General features: G+C 38.3%; 1 protein-coding gene across 4 annotated transcripts in view; it reads right to left on the bottom strand.

Annotated features, from left to right (window-relative positions):
* Window positions 1-17,877, bottom strand: part of HERC4 (HECT and RLD domain containing E3 ubiquitin protein ligase 4) — an 85,179-nt gene extending 67,302 nt beyond the window's left edge. For 2 of the 4 annotated variants that reach the window (XM_031956886.1, XM_031956887.1), the window contains exons 1-2: window positions 17,588-17,873; window positions 14,575-14,873 (exon numbers count right to left, since the gene is read on the bottom strand). In XM_031956886.1, coding sequence (XP_031812746.1) covers window positions 14,575-14,800 — 226 coding nt within the window. In that variant the 5' untranslated portion in view covers window positions 14,801-14,873; window positions 17,588-17,873. Of the gene's footprint in view, window positions 1-14,574; window positions 14,874-17,587 lie in introns of all 4 variants that reach the window. The other 2 variants (XR_004232591.1, XM_031956885.1) reach the window with 2 other exon arrangements.
* Between the last annotated feature and the right edge of the window lie 1,438 nt (window positions 17,878-19,315).

Here is a 19,315-nt window from a genome sequence, read left to right as displayed (position 1 = left end):
AAGTGAAACTGAATCTATTGAATCTAATTTCAAAGGTCATCAATGTGAGGAGTATGAAACAGTGGAAAGAGAAAAAAATTTTGGGTCAAGGACCTAATTTCAAATCCTAACTGGTCTACAAACTAAGTCATGTGACCTTGGTCAAATCATTTTTCTTTAGTGCTGTGTCCTAATCTTTAAAATGGGGGAGGGGGAGGAAATTCATCAGATTGGCTAAATTGACAAAGAGGATAAATGACAAATACTGAGGAACTATGGAAAAACAGGTGCTTACAGCATTATTGACAGGCCTCTGGAACTGAACCAATCATTCTACAAAGCAATATGGAATTATATCCAAAAAACTTAAAAGAGTGCATACTCCTTGACTAGGGATACCACTACTAGGTCTATACCCCCCACTTATTAGTGATAAGGATGTGATCTTAGAGAAATGAACTGAACACTTCCATAGTGTTCTCAACAGACCATCATCAATCAACACTGAAGCCACAGTCAAGGCTGACTTTAACTAAGGTTGAAATTAATCACTCCCTAATTGAAGTTCCCAACTGAAAGAGGTTTTGAATGCCATTAGGCTCCAAACCTATGGCAAAGCACCTGGTGCCAATTCTATTCCAGCTGAGATTTATAGTTGGGGAATCCACTACTCACACAAAAGCTGACTGAAGTTTTCTGGATTATACAGCTAGAGAAGGTTATGTTCCAGGAGTTCAAGAATGCCTCTACTTTACATCTCTATAAAGGTAAAAGGAATAGATCGCCCTGTGACTATTACAGTAGAGTCTCTCTCTTAGTCATGCTGGCAAGATTCTTGCCAGAGTCCTCCTTAATAGGCTGATCCTACATCTGGAAGAAGGTTGTTTACCTGAGAGCCAGTGTAGCTTCAGAAGGGGCGAAAGAACAGTTAATATGGGATTTGCTGCTCAACAACTCCAGAAGAAATGCCAGGGGCAGAACAGAGGTCTGTATACAACATTTGTAGATCTGACCAAAGTCTTCGATACTGTCAGTTATGAGGGCTTATGGAAAATTCTATCAAAATTTGGTTGCCCAGAAAAGTTTATCAGTATTGTACATGTTTCCCAATGGCATGTTTGCCTGAGTACTGGACAATGGAAGAGGCCCTCAAGCTTTCCCAATCACCAGTGCAGTGAAATAAGGCTATGTTGATTGCTCCCACGACTTTTTTAGCATGATTATTTTCAGCCATGTTGTCAACCACCTTCAATGAGGACATTCATGACTATCAAGGTCAGCTATGGCACTGATGGTAAATTCTTCAACTTGAAAAACCTACAAGCAAAAAACTAAAGTGGTGCATTTGTTGGTGAATGATTTTTTGTTTGCAGATGATTGTGCACTCAAGGCTGCCTCTGAAGCTAAGATGCAATAAAGTATTAATTGATTCTCTGTTAATTGTGATGATTTTAGATTAATAATTAATCCCAAGAAAACAAAGGTACTCCCATCGATCAGGACCACATTATCCATATATGGAGCCATTCATTACAGCAAATGGAAAAGTTGTTTTGAATAATGTGGATAAGTTCACTTACTTTGGCAGTATACTTTCCAGGGATGTCCACTTTGATAATAAGCTTGAAATACACATTACCTGAGCTAGCTCAGTGTTTGGAAGGCTCCAAAGGAAAGAGTAGGAGAAAAGAGGTATTGTGTTGATCTCACTGTTGTATACTGTGAAATCTGAACAGTATGCCAGAACCGTACCAAGAAACTGAATCATTTCCATTGAACTGTCTTAGAAATCACCTAGCATGTTAAATTACCAAACACTTCAGTCCTTTCTTGAACTTAACTGACAAGCATTCTTGTACTACTACAGAGAGCAAATTCCTCTGGGCTAGCCACAATGTACAAATACCAAATATAAGCTTGGCAAAAAGACAATTTTATGGAGAATTCATACTGAGCAAATGTTCACAAGCTGTCAGAAGAAGTGATAAGAGGACACTTTTAAAGTATCTCTTAAGAATTTTAGAATTGATTTTATAACATGGGAGACTGGCACAGGACTGCCCAACATGGCATGCCTTCATCAGAGAAGGTGCTGTGCTCTATGAACAAAGTAGGATTGAATTAGCCCAAAAGAAATGTGAGATGTGCAAAGTTAGAGAATCCGCCCCAAATGTTCACAGGGACTATTTGTGCCCAACTTGTGGCAGAATATTCTGAGCTCACATTGGTCTGGTAGGTCACAGTCAGACTCACTGTAACTTGATTCTAACATACTGATGTCATTGTGGTCCTCTTTGAGAATAAAGAATAACAAAATACTCCCAAAGAGATCTTTGTTTAAAAAAAAAAAAAAAAGTTAAAGAAAAAATAGTCTACAACTCTTTTTGAGGTGTTAAAGAATTAGAAATTGAAGAAAATTCCATCAATCAGGGAATAGCTAAACAAGTTATTATATATGCAGGTGATAGAATACTACAGGGTTGTAAGTAATGATGGAGATGGTTTCAAAAAAATTTGGAAACACTTATACTGACTGATGCAAACTGAAGTGAGCAAAAGCAAAAAAATAATTTATAAAATAATAACAATATTGCAAAAACTGTGCAACAAAAATGAGCAAAACAGTTCCAAAGAATTTAGAATGAAACATGCTCTCTATCTAGAGATTAAGAGCTAATGAACTCAGACAGCAGAATGAAATAGATTTTATTTTCTGTTGTTTTTATTTTTACTTTTTGGATATTTATAACGTGTAAATCTGCTTTGCATGAGAATATGTATTCCTAATGGATTTTTTTTCTTGACTTTTTAGTAGATAGGAAAGGATAAAACAAAGGAGAATTCAAAACTGAAAATAAAATTGAATATTTTTTAAGATAAGAAAGGATTGTACTGGATATCCTGAGATCTCTTCCAGCTCCAAATCTAAGATCCTATAATTCTACTACAGGAACAATTTGGAAGACACTGTATGGGATATCCAGAGAGCAAGCTTCTAATTCTAACTGCACTCACCTGTTTAACGTTGAGTAAACCAGCTCTACTTCTAGTGTCTCCACTTTGTCATCATTTCAAAGTACCTTTTAACTCTAATACCTTATAAGTCTATGAACTTGACTATTCCTGTCAATAGTTATCAACATCCTCATCTCCTAATTTGAAATCAGAATCATCTTTACTTCGTAGTTCAAAAACCTTTCAAAACCTTTCCACTGTCAAATGAATAAAATTCACAGTCCTTGATGACTTTGATTTTCAAGGATCTTCATTAGCTAGCCCCAATGAACCTTTCCAGTTATATCACAATACTCCTTATACATATGTCATATTCTGGACTTCCCAAGAATATCCTATTCCTTTCATCTTTATACATACTATTTCCTCTATAGTACTCCATTTCCCAATAGGCAAAACTGTACTGTAGGCTTAAGAGATAAAGAATTCTTATTTTCTTCATTTTTATGAAGTCTGATTCACAGAAGAAATTCATTGTTAATTTGCTAAGTGAACTACAAAACATCAATAAATGCACAAAACTAAGGTACATATATGGTATGTAACTGTGTAAAAATTGGGACAAAGATAAGCTTACTGACTTCAATAATAAAACTTAGTTTTTACATCTTAGAAAAACTTTAATTGTTTTGCGGCAATTATTTATGATAAACATTTATATAATACCCATGATATTCCAGGAACTTTACGAATATTATCTCATTTGATCTTCATAACAACTTTGAGAAGAGCTCTATCTTTATCATAGGATAAAAGCTAAGGTTTATAGTGGTTAAGTGACTTTCCTAAGGTCACAAAGTTAGTAAATGTCAGAGGTCAAATTTTAATTCAAGCCTTCCTGACTCTAGGCCCAGTCCCTCCTATCTCCTGTGCCACCTGGCTGTCCCTGGGTTTTACATAATATGGCATTACATTTGGAAAAATTCTTTAATTCTCTGTAAAGGGATGTTAAGGAATTCCCTGAAGTTGTCTTCTTGAGGCATCATATTTTCCAGACACTGGTCCCAGAACAGGCAGAAGGGCTTCAATGTGTCAAGGATGAAGTCCTACTCTGAGCTGACATAACTGTGTTCCCTACATCCCAAACTGGGCTCCCTGAGTGTCCTTGAGAGTCAAGATGGGCTGAGAAACTGCTTGTGTGCTTGCAACCCTTGGAGATCAGGAGAGGCTCCTATCTTCATAGTCTAGCAGTTCCCAAGGAAAAAGAATGTGACTTTAGAGGATTCAGTCCTCCGGAGCTTGACTGCACCTTTCTCTACCCATCCCCCTCCCAGGACAAGCCCCTTTAGGTGGAGATTCCTGGTACCTCCTCCTCCTTTTGTCTTATGGCTATAAAAAAGGAAACATATTTGATTGTGAACTCTTTGGGTTTCACAGGAACGTTCATTCTCTTATAATTAATTTTTCACATAAGTTTGGTGAAGTTAAGATTGTCTGTTGACAATGATATTTTACCCTGGACATTAAGCATACTTTGACAAGAAGACCTTTTTTCCCCCCAAAGTCCAGCTTTCACTTTTACACCATAGGTATTTTGTTTGTTTGTTGAGGCAATTGGGGTTACTTGCCCAGGGTCACTCATACACCTTGGAAGTATTAAGTGTCTGCAGCTAAATCTGATCTCAGGTCCTCCTGACTTCAGGCCACCTCTATGTACTGTGCCACTTAGCTGCTCCTAGACCATAGGTTTTAAAGAAATTTAAACCACATGAATTCCCAGTTTATTTGAAAGTATGTTTACTTTGTCTCTTTGATAATTTCTAGTTTTTACAATTTATGGCATGGTGTAAGATTTTGTTGCAATAATCTATTTCTCTTTGGGAATTTTTGTGATTCTGAAACAATCTGACTTCTAAGTTCATTAGTCCTTCAATTGAGATCAAGATTTCCAGAACCACTGGAAATAAAAAAACTCCCCAAATCTTTTCTGATAGATATTTTACATTGTGATAAAGAGGCCAGGAAAAGACTCATCTGAACTTTTTCTGACAATGGTTCTACTACAGCCTTGAAACAAAGTGTTTCATCAGTAAGAATTACTATTTCCCAAACTTCAATATTCCAGTCTTTGTCTTCTTTCATCAACGACAAATGTTTTGCCTTCACAGCAATGTTTAGTAGTTGTTTTTCTACCTCACCAAAGCTCACATCATATTATACAGGACTAAATAATAACCCCTCCAGCTTCCAGATGCCTCTAGAAGTCTTTGCTTGCAGCATGACTGATTCAGTTTCATGATGGGCTTGCATGATCCTTCAAACAACTGAACCTTCCAAACAAATGGCTATTATATTATCTCAGCTATTAATATATGCTCTTTAAGAGCTATAACCTTTGTGTATTTCATTGTTTTTAGGGATACTCTTAGAAGCTTCAGAATTGAAAGTACAACAAAAAAGAACACTATTGCACAAATTCCAATACTCAAGTAAGTGACAGAACCAATTTGGTGAAGAAAGCAGCTATTTAAAAGTTCCAGTGTATGCAAAATACCATCTAATATCTTTGGGGTAAGCCACCTTCTCTTTCTTTTCTTTCTTTCTTTTTTTTTCTGAGGCAACCGGGGTTAAGTGTCTTGTCCAAAGTCACATAGCTAGGAAGTGTTAAGTGTCTTCCTCCAAATTTGAAATCAGGTCCTCCTGAATTCAGGACTAGTGCTCTCTCCACCGCATCACCTAGCTACCCCAGTCACCTTCTCTTTCTTTTAAATTCAAAGAGAAGTAAGCTAAAGAGTCCCATAACATTTTTACTGTGATGTTTTTCTTCTTTAATATAATATAATCGTTCTCTCTGTGGGAGCAGGTTTCTGGAGGTAGCCCTAATTATCAGTTCAGATCAATAATCACCCCAATGCAGCCAGGTGTTAAAAGTTCAGATCTTTTGCTTCCTCCAAAATAGCCCAGTTAGTTTTTCTTAGAGGCCTATCTTTCTGCTTGGTCCCAAGAGCTCTTGCAGTTGTCCTTTGCCTCTGCTTTCTTCTGCCTCCAGCCAGCACAAAGGTGGAAGATGGAATGGATCTGACTAGCTTCCGAGAGAGGGCTTCTGCTGAACTGAACTGACGCTCCCTTCTCAATCTTTTCAGCTGAACTCTTGACTGAGCCTCTGTCCCACTTCTTATATATGATCTCCCAAAGGTTGACTCCTCCTTCTGGAGGCACAGATTAAGGGAGGTGTGAATTTGGATATCTTATACTAAACCCTGAAATCTCCTCCCAAGCCTGTGAACTCCAATGAGTACTTAAATACATTAGTGAGCTAGAGGATTTGCTAAGTACCAGGCTAAATTAGCACTTTGTAAGGATTCCAACATTTTACCATGACAGAAATGGAAGAAAAATTATATGGAAATAAAAATTCTTATCCAAATAATTATTTTTGTAATTTCCAAAATTTTCATTATATAATTTTATATATTCTTCATATACTCATACATCAGGCATATACACATATATATGCTACCTGCAAGATACCATCAAAATTCAATATGAAATTGGATTTCTTTCTTAATTCTTTTAAAAATGACTTTTAAAAGATTTGAATTTGGATTTTAAAAATCCAAAATAAAGTCTCTGCAGAAATTTTCCTTCATTAACATAACTCATATTTTTCAAGTTATCCACATATCCCCAATTATGTGCTTTTGTAATTATATTTCTGTAGACAATATTATTATTTCTATTAAACTGTAAATTCCACAAGACTATAGCTTTTCTTTAGAATATGTTTCAAGACTCTGATGAATTCAAGAGATAGCTGCTTGAAATATCTATCCTATAATCACTTTAATATCTACTACCTCTGAAATTCATACCCTTCCCTCTTAATTTGTTACTTCTTTAAAGAAATATTTTATAGAGGGAAAAAACCATCAAATTGGACATCATTAAATACGAAGTATATGGAAAGTATCTTTTTAAATTTTGTCCTAATAAACTGCACTACTTTTATTAGTTACAGCAAGTCCCAGAGGCATGGAGAAGGATCCATTTTGGAAAGAACAAAAACTCAAGCAGGTCACTTTCTTTCAACAGAAACCAACCTGGATTTGCAATGTAGGAATTCTTGCTTACTGTCCAAATTGTGCATATGCTTCCTATTCCTTTAGGAATGGTACCTTTCATTCTTTCAATTGGGTTAAAAATATATGGACACTGAAACAGAATACTGAGATCTTTGGCAGTAAAGTCAACATGACTCTGGAGGCCCCTTAGAGCTTTTGTCTAAGATTTCTATGCTAGGACAGTTTAAATGTTTTAAATGAGAAAACCCAAAAAAAGCAACTGTACATCACCAAAAGAGCTCCAGATGTGCAAATCACTGTGGCACTATATAATTACTCAAATTCTAAAAGTAACCAATACCAATCCAAGAATATCAGGTAGTCATTGTATTACCAGTATTTGGAAAAGAGGAACATTACAGAGTGGAAAAGTTTATTGAAAAAGAATGCAAAGATTGGAGTGTTACAGAAGTTGGTTTCAAATCACTCATCTGATGCCATCTTGTACAAGTTACTTTACGCTCTGGGTCTTAAATTCCTCATCTGTAAAACGAGGAGATTAGACTTGATGATCTCTGGGGTTTCTTCCAGAGCTAGATTCTATTGTGGATTCTATATCTCCCAGGGTTTCCCAAGGTAACCTGATATCAGAAAGTAAACCTTAGTATTATATACATGCAAAATAACAATTCTATTAATAACCAGGAAGATGGCAGGATATCTGACCCAGAATTTGCTCTAACTCAAACAGGAGATATGAACTTAAATTCTAAACAAGCATATAATTTAGTGATTAAAGTAAGAGGCTAGTAGGCTCAAGGTCTTAGGTTTCATCACTTGTTCACTACCAGTCATGACATACATGACAGGCTTACACTTAATAATTTGTGATTCCATTTCTCTGTAAATGTTCCCTAAAATAAGAAAAATTACTGTTATTTTTGTCACATGCTTTGTGTAAGGAACCATGAGTTGTTAATGCTTTTGGAATTTTTTCAAATGTAGGACCCTATGTGAAGTATTATTACACAGCTAAAAGACATCTCTCTGTTCCTTTCCATTATGAAGATTTTTTTTTTAACTCTGGACATTGCAGTTCTTATTTACTACTGAGATTTCTGATGAATCTCTGCTCTAGATCAAAAGTATGGATCATAACCACATATTGGGGCAACTATATGGGGTTCTGCAAAAAAAAAAAAGGCAATAATAAAAAGTATCAAATATTCTGTCAAGATTTCATCTTTTATGTAAAAATAAACAAGCAAATTTCATTAGCATGAAAATTTGCTTACCTCTTTAATAAATGGTAAAATTTTATGTATACCAAAGAAGTGTTTTAAAATAAATTTCTTCATGATTTATTTTCAATAAATATTTGATTTGTATACCTATTTTACTACTTATATACCCAGGGTTATGTAAAAATTTCTTAGGTAAAAACTGGTCACAAGTGGAAAAAATTTAAGAAGCCCTGCTCTAGATAACATAATTTTTTCATTAATTGCTTTAAAAAAAAAATTCATATTTCCCACACTCTTCTCTTCCTAGAGAATTATGTGCAATATACTGGGCTATCTAGATGATAAGAACTCAATCTCTTACTTTTAACAGTCTTGTTTCATTTTGGTCAGATGAAAAAGATATGGAATGATTGGGAAATTAGGGTACTCTAACTGAATCTGATTTTTCCCTAGAGATATTCCAATAGTAATTGCAATTGTTTATAAAACTGTGAATGAATAAAATTTGTTCATTCAAAGATCATCAGTGTCTTACCAACATAAATACCAAGGCAAAAAAATTCATCACTGAGCAATTGCTGCTGTGAATAAGGACATGGAGAGGAATTAACTCAAATGATTTCTTAAACAATTATTTTTTCTCAAATATGACACTTCTTTGTACTTCTACAATAAACTAGATCCAATAATGTGAGTGGGGTTTCTTCTATTAGCACAAATCACATTTCATTCATGACTAGGGGTCCTGTACAAGTCTTGCCCAAGCAGCTTCACAAAACTATCCAACATGGGGAAAATTGTGCTGTGCTTCTTATAGTTCATAGCTATCAGTGGGACACTTTGTCTATTCATGTTTCCACCTTCATTGTCACTATGTAACCAACTCACTTCCTTTTCCAGTCATATAAATCTTTGATACTGTTTATCTTTTTAACCACAAAACCAAAGAAAAACAAAGAGATACAATATCCAAGTAAGTTTACTGTTTCTTTAGTATAAAAAAGCATCTGATGAGGCAGCTAGGTGGTACAGGAGATGGAGTCAAAATCAGAGTTAAATACAATTTCTGACCATTACTAGCTGTATGATCCTAGTCAAATTATTTAATCATTCTCTGCCTCAGTTTGTTCATCTATAAAATAGAGATAATTGTAGAATGTATCTATCATAAGGTTGCTGTGAAGATTAAGAGAGATAATATTTTAAAATGTCTTTGAAAGGAGCAGCTAGATGGTCCAGGGGATAAAGCACCACCTCTTAAGTCAGAAGGACCTGAGTTCAAATCTGTTCTCGGACATTTAACACTTCCTAGCTATGTGACCCTGGGAAAGTCACTTAATCCCAATGGCCTCAGAGAAAAAAAAAGCCTTTGAAAATGTTGAAGTACTTACAGAAATATGAACTAGCTATAAGGCAAAATGTCCCTTCCATCATAACACAGAAATATTAAAATCAGATTTCTTAAAAGCTGCAATAACAAAGAGAATTTTGTTTCATGACCCTCTGATTATGATCAAGCAAAGTATAAAAAGAGACAAAAGCTCACCACCATCATGAAGGATTTCCAGCAAAGGATTTAACTAGAAAAGGAATTCCCCACAGTGGAGAAATCTGTTCAGATGTTTTTATTTGCAAAATAAATTTTAAAATTTATTGTATTAAGATCTAAAATACAACAGAACCTCCTAGACATTACAGTAAATAGAGCACTAAGGCTAAAGTCAGGGAAGAGTCATCTTTTTGACTTCAATTCAGGCTTCAGATACTTACTAGGTGTGTAATCCTGAACAAATCACGTAATCCTATTTATCTCAGTTTCTTCATCTGTAAAATGGCAGCCTCCTCTAGTGTCTTGCCAAAAAAAAAAACCCCACAAATGGGGTCATAAAGAGTTGGATACAATTAAAGTGATTTAACAAAAATTCCTTAATGAAATCCTTAATCATCCAAAAGAATTTAGTCCAACTATTCACAAGTTTGTTGTCTGGACTATGACATAAAATTGTGTACAAAATCTATGGTACCATTCCAGAGCAAACACCTTGGATAGACACTGAGAATGGACAATGAATTAGGCCAAAACAGAAGAGGTGAGTTGGACAGCATTAAGGAAACTGTAGCCAGCTTTCAACAATCTCAAACTTCTCCCTGAAACAATGGCCCATTTTTTAATCTCAGAAGTTTTCTGCTGAAGCTGTGAGTCATGTATTATCATAGCCTCAAAAGAATTAGTTTAAAGTCATTCAAAGGGCAACAGGGAGAAACAGAGACAGTGAGTAGAACATAGTATCTATCGGCAAAAAACTGAAATGACACAAAATACATAATCAGAGAAATATGACTAGAAAAGTGAGATCAAATAACAAATAACAAAGTGAGAAACAAATAACAAACAACAAATCAGAGAAAACTGATAGCCATGTGTTTCAATTATATCCACATGTCAAGAGGATAAAGAAAGGCTCCTGACCCCCAGCACCATGGGTGGATCCCTAAAGAAATTTTATGGTAAAGCTTGGAGAAGCTGTGACTAGGATGAGAAGGTATGGATGATAGGCAATATGCAGCAATGGAAGGAGTGCCTACATCAATGAGTCACTGATGTGGAGCCTCCCTAGAAACACACCGCAGCCTCTCTACACCTTCCGAGTCTGCTTCTGAAGCATTCTATATTATCCACAACTCAGATTTTTCTAAAGTTATGTTTCAAGATTAACAGCCATATAGCACTGCCACAAGAATATTTTGTCTTAAGAATGCAGGTTTCTTACAGTGGAGAAAAAATTTCAGTTGTTAAAAGATCATGCAACATCCCAAATGAAATCTAGTCTGCTCATCTTCCTATAAAAATTCTAGAAGCAACTACACCTTTTTTTTAATGATAATGCTTGGCCCATTTGAATGTACTGATGTTCTGACTGAACACTGACAACTGAATACACCACATGCTTGCTTAAAAACAATCCAAAATGTTCTGGGTTTTTTTGGGTGTTTTTTCACCCAAGCACATTAAAATAGAAATTGGGAGGTAATATAGTGAGGGGACACTGAAGAAGTCATTATAGCAACTATCCTTCTTACAGAAAACAGATTTTGCTCTATTTTATTCTAATTCTAATCAATGTTGCTTGTAACCCAACTCCCACTGAGTCCAACTCTTTATGGTAAAGTTTCATTTGAGTTTTCTACCACATTCTACAAACTTAGTTAGTCCTATTTCATTTGTATTTTCTGGCAGTCTGTAAGCTCCTCAATATAACTCCAACTTGGTAAATCAATAAACCTTTATTAAGTACCAGGCACTATGCTAAGTGCTGGGGACACAAAAAGCAGCAAAGGCAGTTCCTGCTCTCAAGAAACCTGAAATCTAATGGGAGAAACAATTTGCAAACAAATATAAACATAACAAGCTACATACAAAATAAATAGGAAATAACTAAGAAAGCACTAGAATTAAGAGGAATTGTTATAAAAGATGGGGTTTTAGTTGTGATTTAAAGGAGGTCAGCACATGGAGATGAAGAGGGAATATTCCAGGTATGGAGACATCCAAAGTCAATGTATACAACCAAGAGGTGGAATGCTGTGTTCGTGTAACAACCAGGAGTCCAGTATTACTGGAACAAAGTATATGTATCAAGAATACAGTAAGTGAAAAGGAAAGGCAGAAGGGAGTTAGGTTATGAAAAGCTTTGAATGAAAAACAGCACATTTTGGTTTTGATTCCGGAAGTAGTAAGGAGCCATATGATCAAACCTATGATTTAAGAGGAATCACTTCAGTGATTTAATAGAAGATGGATTATAGTGGGGAAAAACTTGAAGTAGCCAGAGCCAAAAGCCCCTTTTATAATAGTCCAGGTGTGAGATGATAAGGGTCTGTCCCAGGGTGGGATCTGTAACAGAGAAGGAGGCAGGTTTGAGAGATGGCACAAAGGTGAAAATGACAGGCTCTAACAAGATTTGCAGGGGTAAGAGAGACCGTGAGCAATCAAGGATTGATCCCTAGGTTGTAAGTCTGACTGAGACACAGAGGGTAGTATTGTACTTGACAGTAATAGGAAGGAGAGAGAGGAGATAGTTTAGGGGGAAGAAGAATTCCCAAATCCATTATTACAGCTTCTTCAACTTAGCTGCTTAGATAAGTTGCCTTAAAACTAAATGGTTTTGGGGGCAGCGAGGTGGCCCAGTGGATAGAGCACCAGCCCTGAAATCAGGAGGACCTGAGTTCAAATCTGAGCTCAGACACTTAACACTTCCTAGATGATATGATCTTGGGCAAGTCACAACCCCATTGTCTCAGCAAAAAAAAAAAAAAAAAAAAAAACCCTAAATGGTTTGTTTCATATATGAATCTTCCCACCCCAAATATAAAAAGTACATATATATGTACTTTCTTCTTTTATATCTTTCATAGTCTAAGGTGCATATGGGAAGGAAACAAGTTCCCCAGGTATATTATTGGGGTGCAATGTTGAGTATCAAAGAGTAGGGAAACCCATTTCTCTACCTTCAATATTATAAAATGACATTTCAACCCTATAAATGACCCTTCTTAGTGTTGAATGTGATTCTGACGTCACAATGCCTTCATCACAATGTCAGCATGACCATAAAGAACACTCAAGATCTTTATGAGTTCTCCAGTGTCACAGAGCCCCACATAAGTATTTCAGAATTAACACTAAGCACAACATTCAATATATTTTAGAAAGTTTTGTCTTCCAAAATCAATCTTCATAAGCCCTAATGACAATGTGGGCAAATTCTGTTCTCCCCAAATTCCATTTCTGTTTCATGTAAAACTCCCAAGAAATAACAGAAACAGAAGGATGCTAGAATATACACACACACACAAACACACACATACATATATATGTACACAAACAAAAAGGATGCTTGTATCATTAAAACAGTACCATAAAACTAGTTAAGACAAAGCAAAAGGAAAAAAAAAAAAAGATTTATTTCTGTCTGAAGCAAAGGCAATAGTAGATTAATGAATGGGAACTTATTCATTTTTATCTATATGGTCACTTTGATGCTAAAGTTTAAAGAAATATGACAGGATTCCATAAAATATTTTTAAGTATTAAATTACAGGTGGCAAACAACTTCAATCTTGTAGTTGCTATACATTGTATTTACTTTTCTATGATTTAGAAAAACTCACAAAATAAAACTAAAGAGAAAAATGATAGTAAAATGGCAATCACAAAAAGGTTTTTAAAAACCTTATATACAAAGTAAAGATGGTGAAGTAATACAGATGTAACAAAAGAGAAAAGATCTCTTAATTTAAGGCCATAACATTTTATGCTATTAATAGCTCTCAAAAATAGACTAAATAATATGAATTGCTTAAATAATGAGGTCAGTTAATTAAAATGACTGCCAAGGGAAATATTCATGTCATTAAGAAGGTATTAAAGTTAGAAGGTGAACACAAATCACAAATCTGCACAACTATATAGGAATTACTTGAAAAGTAAACATTCTTTCCTATTTTACAACAATCATTTTGTTTCCATTCGTAAGTTAATTCATGGGGAAGAAGAGTATGAAAAACAGAGAATTTTGCTGAATTTAGTGATATTGTACTATGAAGTATATTTATTAAAAGAATCAAAATATGAAATAAGGCAAAACTTGTCTAGATGTTCATTAGCCTAAAAGTCATTTCCACTTTGCCACATGGAGACACTTTATACAACCTCAATCAGTTCTTTAACAAGAAATTAAGATTAAAATTCATATTTCAAATGAACAAAATAAAAGTATACATTCAAGATGCTAAGAAAAAAAGCCACATTACATATATGGCAAAGAATTATGAAACATTTTAATATTAAAATGTAAAGCTTAAGACAAAGTATTATTGGCTGTTCAGTACAATACCTAAGAAAGTATACCTGCATATAGCTAGGCAGGTAGAAAATGACAAAAATTTGTGGCATTCTAAAAGTGATCATATTATACCCAGAATATTGCCCTCCCCCCCTTTTTGTCACTTAAATTTTGCTATAAAATTAAAACTTCCCTAGTGCCATTTAAGTCACTTGTAAGAGCAAAAACAGACACATCTGAGATACTCAGAAAGCCACACATTGGCATTCCCAATTCAACTTTCAATTCCTGCTTAGCTTTATAACTGTTTGTTCTTTATTCCAAAAGGAAAATTTAACTAGAAACTATAATTTGGGCAGATTTTAAAACCTTTGATCAAAGATGCCAGTTTGACAAGAAAAAAATTATACTGTTTCGAAAACTAAGCAATTATTACTGAATGTTAAAACATATCTTGAATAGGACAAGCAAACTAGAAAGTTAACTTACCTGGCTTCTTCCTGGATTTTTCATGACCCAATTGTCCTAGATCATTACATCCACAAGTATATACTGTCCCATCATCTAGGACAAATACTGTATGTCTGAGTCCACATCCTACATCTTGGACTTTTTTATTTATGAAAAAGTCACTCTTCCTGGGCTCTAGTACAATTTCTTCATCGATTCCACCCAAACCTAGCTGTCCAAAGGATGCGTTTCCCCAGCACAACATGCTTGTATTTCTTTTGATCTTCCAGATTCAATGATTTTAAAAACTCTCTTCCATATAGAAGTAAAATGTGTCCCTGTGTCAGGGGAAATGAAAAGAAATTTTATGTCAGTACCCCTTTTCAATTATCATACCTATATACTTATATATATTCACAACACAAAGAGTACTAAATCTAACATCTTAGAAAAATATCATTCATTTTGAATGTTTTTTTTAAAATATTTCAGAAACACTTTACAAAATCACAAATACACCATAATTGATTCTACATTTATAGAACAGTTTTTCACACAGTTGAGGAGTTTTTACTTTACTTTTAATAGACTATATTCAGGGGAACTCATGATAAGCATCTCTAATATATTTATTTATATGCTTCTGAAATTTTCTAAAATTATTTCTATTAGAATAAATTTTCCCTACACATTATTTTTAACTTTATACATATATATATATATATATAAAACCTTATTTTTATATATATCTGTATATATATAACAAGTTATTTTAAATTTTATATGTTATGTATCTTACTGCAATTGTTATAACAGCATAACTAAAAGGAAAAAACAAGTGCCCAAAACTAATACATAATCCTCTTCTAGAATAAACTTCAGCATTTGTTAAGGAAACACTGTAGAAAATGTATACATATGATGTGGTGACTTTATAGAAAATATCAACTGTAGCACATAAGACTCTTTATTAAGATGTCTTTCAGTGAGACTAGAATTAAAGCTGGTCCACATCAACACCAGTTGCATGAAGCAAGTTCTGCCCAAAAGAAGGAAAGAGAAATAATTATAAGAACTTCAACCATTTCATGATTTTTAAAAAAAAATCTTCCAATTTTCACAATAATTTTACTTGTAAGGCAATAGAGAAATAAAACTCCTCATCATAATGTCCTATCAAAACACAAATTTATGACAAATTCAAATAAGTATTTTTAAAAATGTATTTCTACTTCATTCTAAGGTTAAGTTTAAAATGAGAATAAACCACAAATATACAAATGTTACAAATGTACAGTTTAAATTCACTCTAATACACATTTTCTATCTACAATAAGAATAAACTTCTAATCCTGTCTATGTCTGTCTAGTAAAATAGATTTTTTTCCCTCTTCCTAAAAAAGTAAATAACATAGCCAACTTTTCAAGGGTTGGAGAGGGGGAAGGGCCATTCATAGTTTACACTGGTGGTGAAATCCCTGGAACTTTCCAGTTTGATGATTATCCTGTTACTGTAAAGACAGATTTAAACTAGGAGAAAAATACAGCTAAATAGGCAGCATTTCTTAAAGACACTGCATTAGTAAATCATGCCATTTACAAAAAGTCAGCATTTAGTCAGGGCTATTACTCCCAACTATCCCACTAAATTTCAAATATTTTTCCTATGTCCATGACAAGTAAAAATTCTGCTGAGTCTCTATGACAGACCCTTCAGGAGAATTAGAGCGAACTCCCTACAAGTCATGAAGACAGAATTTTCTTGATATTTACTCTTTTATTTGGAAGAGGGACCTGTGGAATGATTATGGATTTTCAAATAAAAAATTGGGAGTGAAGGTGGCAAATGTCTTTATGCTCTTTTTGCAGTACAAATCAAGGTGTGAAATACAGCTATTTTTGTCCTTCTCTGAGCCTCTAACCCCAAAGAATAGCAAGTGGGAAACCTGGAGTGGGGGTGATGGGAGCGTCCGTACACACCCAACCAAAGGAGACCAAGCCAACAGAGAAGAGCAGCCAACAAAGCAGCAGCTCAGGCCCCTGGGAAAGGGAGGCTCGGGGCTGGGAAGGTCCTCAGAGATCCCTCAGTTCGGCTCGCTTACATAAAGTGAGGTCGGAGCTTCCAAGTGCCTGGAAACGGACATTGCCTTGATTTCACTAGCCCAAGCGGCAGGTAAAACGGACTCAGAACTAGGAAGCTTTAACGAAATACATGAAAATACGGTAAACACCACGTAGATATTTGGTTCGTGGTCTTCTAAGCAATGGACTCCCGTTTCTACAGGATTTGGTACCATTGATGTAGCAACTCCCTCAATTTCCAGTGAAAACTGAGGCTGGAAACTTGAAGAACTTGCCTGAAAGGACAGGGACCGTCACCCAGGATTGGGGCCGAGAGGGGCCTTTGATCGCCTAGTCCACCGCCCTCCCCAAGGAAAACTCAGAGGCTCTCCAAGTGGACGCCGGACACTCGAAGTCCTCTGTTCCACTGAGACCGGAGGAAACACCGCTAACCTTGGAAAGGGAGAGCTCGGAGAACATCACAGAGGGAGAAACTGAGTCTGGGCAAAGGCCGTGACCACTCGCCTTCCACACAAAGACCCCAGGGACCCCCATTGTCCAGAAGAGCGCAAAGGAACACTTCACAGAAGGGGGGGGCTGGCGGGGCTTGCCTCCAAGACACAGACCCCAGAGCGGCAGGAAGCGGGGAGTCCCCCACACAAACACTCCCTCCCGGGTCCCTCCTCCCCAGGAGCGGTGGGGAAAGTGCGAGAGGGGCTAGATAAGGCAGAGACGGCCCCGGAGCCGCTCCAGGGTCCCAGACCGGGAGAGAAGGGCCCCCTGGCTTCCAGGTAGAGCCGGAGAAGTGAAGGGCTTTCTCCAGAGAAGGGTTCCGCATCTTACAGCGGAGGAAACCGAGGCCCGGCGGGGAAGGAGCAAGAGGGAAGGGGCACCCGCACCCGGTAAGGGGGCGAGCAGACGCCGCCCCGCCCGGCCCCGCCCGCCCCCGGCCGGCCTCCTCTCCCTGCCTGGCGGCGCCGCATTTACTCACCGGGCTCCGCAGGGAGGGCAGCGGAGCCCCGGGGCGCGGGGCCCGGCCCCTCCCGAGGCCGCTCCTCCGGCGTCGCGGCCGCCTCCGCGGTCACTGTCGCCGCCTGCGGCTGCCGGGAAACTTTCGCAGGTCCCTCCGGGGCGGCGCGGGCGCGGGGGGCGCGGCGGGAGCAGAGCAGTCGAGGCGAGAGCGAGGAGAGTAGCCGCCGCTGCCGCCGCCGTCCAGTCCCGAGCCAGAGCCAGCGACCCGGATGGAGATGGGGGAGGGAAGAGGGGAGGAGGAGGAGGGAGCAGCGAGGAGGGCAGGGCCGGGAGGGAAAGGGGCGGGGAGCCCGGGGAGGGAGAGGAGGGGAAGGAAAGCCAGGGAGGGAGGGGCCGGGGCCCGGCCGGGCGGAAGTGAGCCGAGGAGCGCGCTCCCGCCCACTTCCTTGCCCCAATGCGCCTGCGCGGAAGGCCGCGGGGGCCCTCTCCCTCCTCTCCTCTCCGCTCCCCTCCCTACAGGGGGTGTGGGGTAGGGCCGGCCCTGGACGCCGAGGCGCATGCGTCACTCTGCTCTCTCGCGTTCTCTCCCTCTTCCTCTCCCTCTTTTGCTCTCCCTCTCTTTCGCTCTCTTTCCACTCCACCCACCCCCGCGTAGGAAGGTGGGGCCCGGAGGCGGAGACCGCATTCGAGGCGGGTGTGTTGGCGCGCTGGGTCCTAGCGCCGGAGGGAAGGGCGGACCGGGGCCATCCGGCCCACCCCCTTCAGTTTTATTTTTTCCTTTGGAGAAGTGCCTGCGGCTGCATGCGGCGGTCGGGGGAACGTTTGCACCCGGGGCTTCCTGCTCCTGCCACAATCCGGGGAAAGCTTCCTAAAGCGCTTCGGGATTTCCGAAGCATTTTCTCCCGACTTCTAGGGGAGAGACTGGGCCCGGGGCACGGGAAGGGGGAAGCCTTTCCCCGCTTCTCCACCCCCAGAAGTGCCCCTTGGAGGGAGCCATTGCCCACGTGCAGTGTAGACGGGCTTCTCCGAATGACGGGGCCCACATTGTTCTCTACACAGTGATCTGTGTCCCGGTATGGACTAGGCCATCCACGTGTACTGTGCATCCCGCGGCGGGCCCCTCCCCCACCCCCGCCACCTGACTTCCCGGGCTGGACCACACCCCTCCAGAGTGCTGTTTCCCCTGGGGTCTATGGAAACCTCTCCCATTTTCCCAGTCTGATAGTAACCTGCACTTACATCAACATTTTGCCGACTTCTCGTTGGATCCTCCGAGGCGGGGACGGATGAGGAAACTGAGGCAAAGGGGTTAAGTGACTTACCCAGGATTACCCAGAAAGGCGAGTAGCTGAGGTTCGGTCTTCCTGACTAACCCCTGGACCACGACTGCCTATGCCTAGCACCCTATTGTCAACAACTCCACCAGGATCCATGGAAAATGCCCTGAGAGTGACACCCTCTTCTGCTTCTATTAAGTTAAAATTGAGTTTGCCTCTTTATTTCCCAGATAATTAATGTGTAGTTCCTTGTCACTTCTTCAATAAAACCAAGAAACCCTTTTTTTTTTCCCCATGAGAGAACCTAAGTTTATTCTTTCAGGACCATAGCTTTGGAGCTGGAAGGAGCTATAGAGATCACCTAAATCCTCTAAATGGGTGGGTAACTAAGATCACAGAGATTTTAAGGAAATAGCTAACAAGCCACGTCTTCAAATTACAAACCCAATATTTTCCCCCCCACATATTCA

This window comes from Sarcophilus harrisii, chromosome 2, assembly GCF_902635505.1.
Source record: "Sarcophilus harrisii chromosome 2, mSarHar1.11, whole genome shotgun sequence".
In the NCBI taxonomy this organism is placed as follows: domain Eukaryota; kingdom Metazoa; phylum Chordata; class Mammalia; order Dasyuromorphia; family Dasyuridae; genus Sarcophilus; species Sarcophilus harrisii.
The sequence above is the reverse complement of the archived record's forward strand: the minus strand, read 5'-3'. Positions and strand labels throughout refer to the sequence as shown.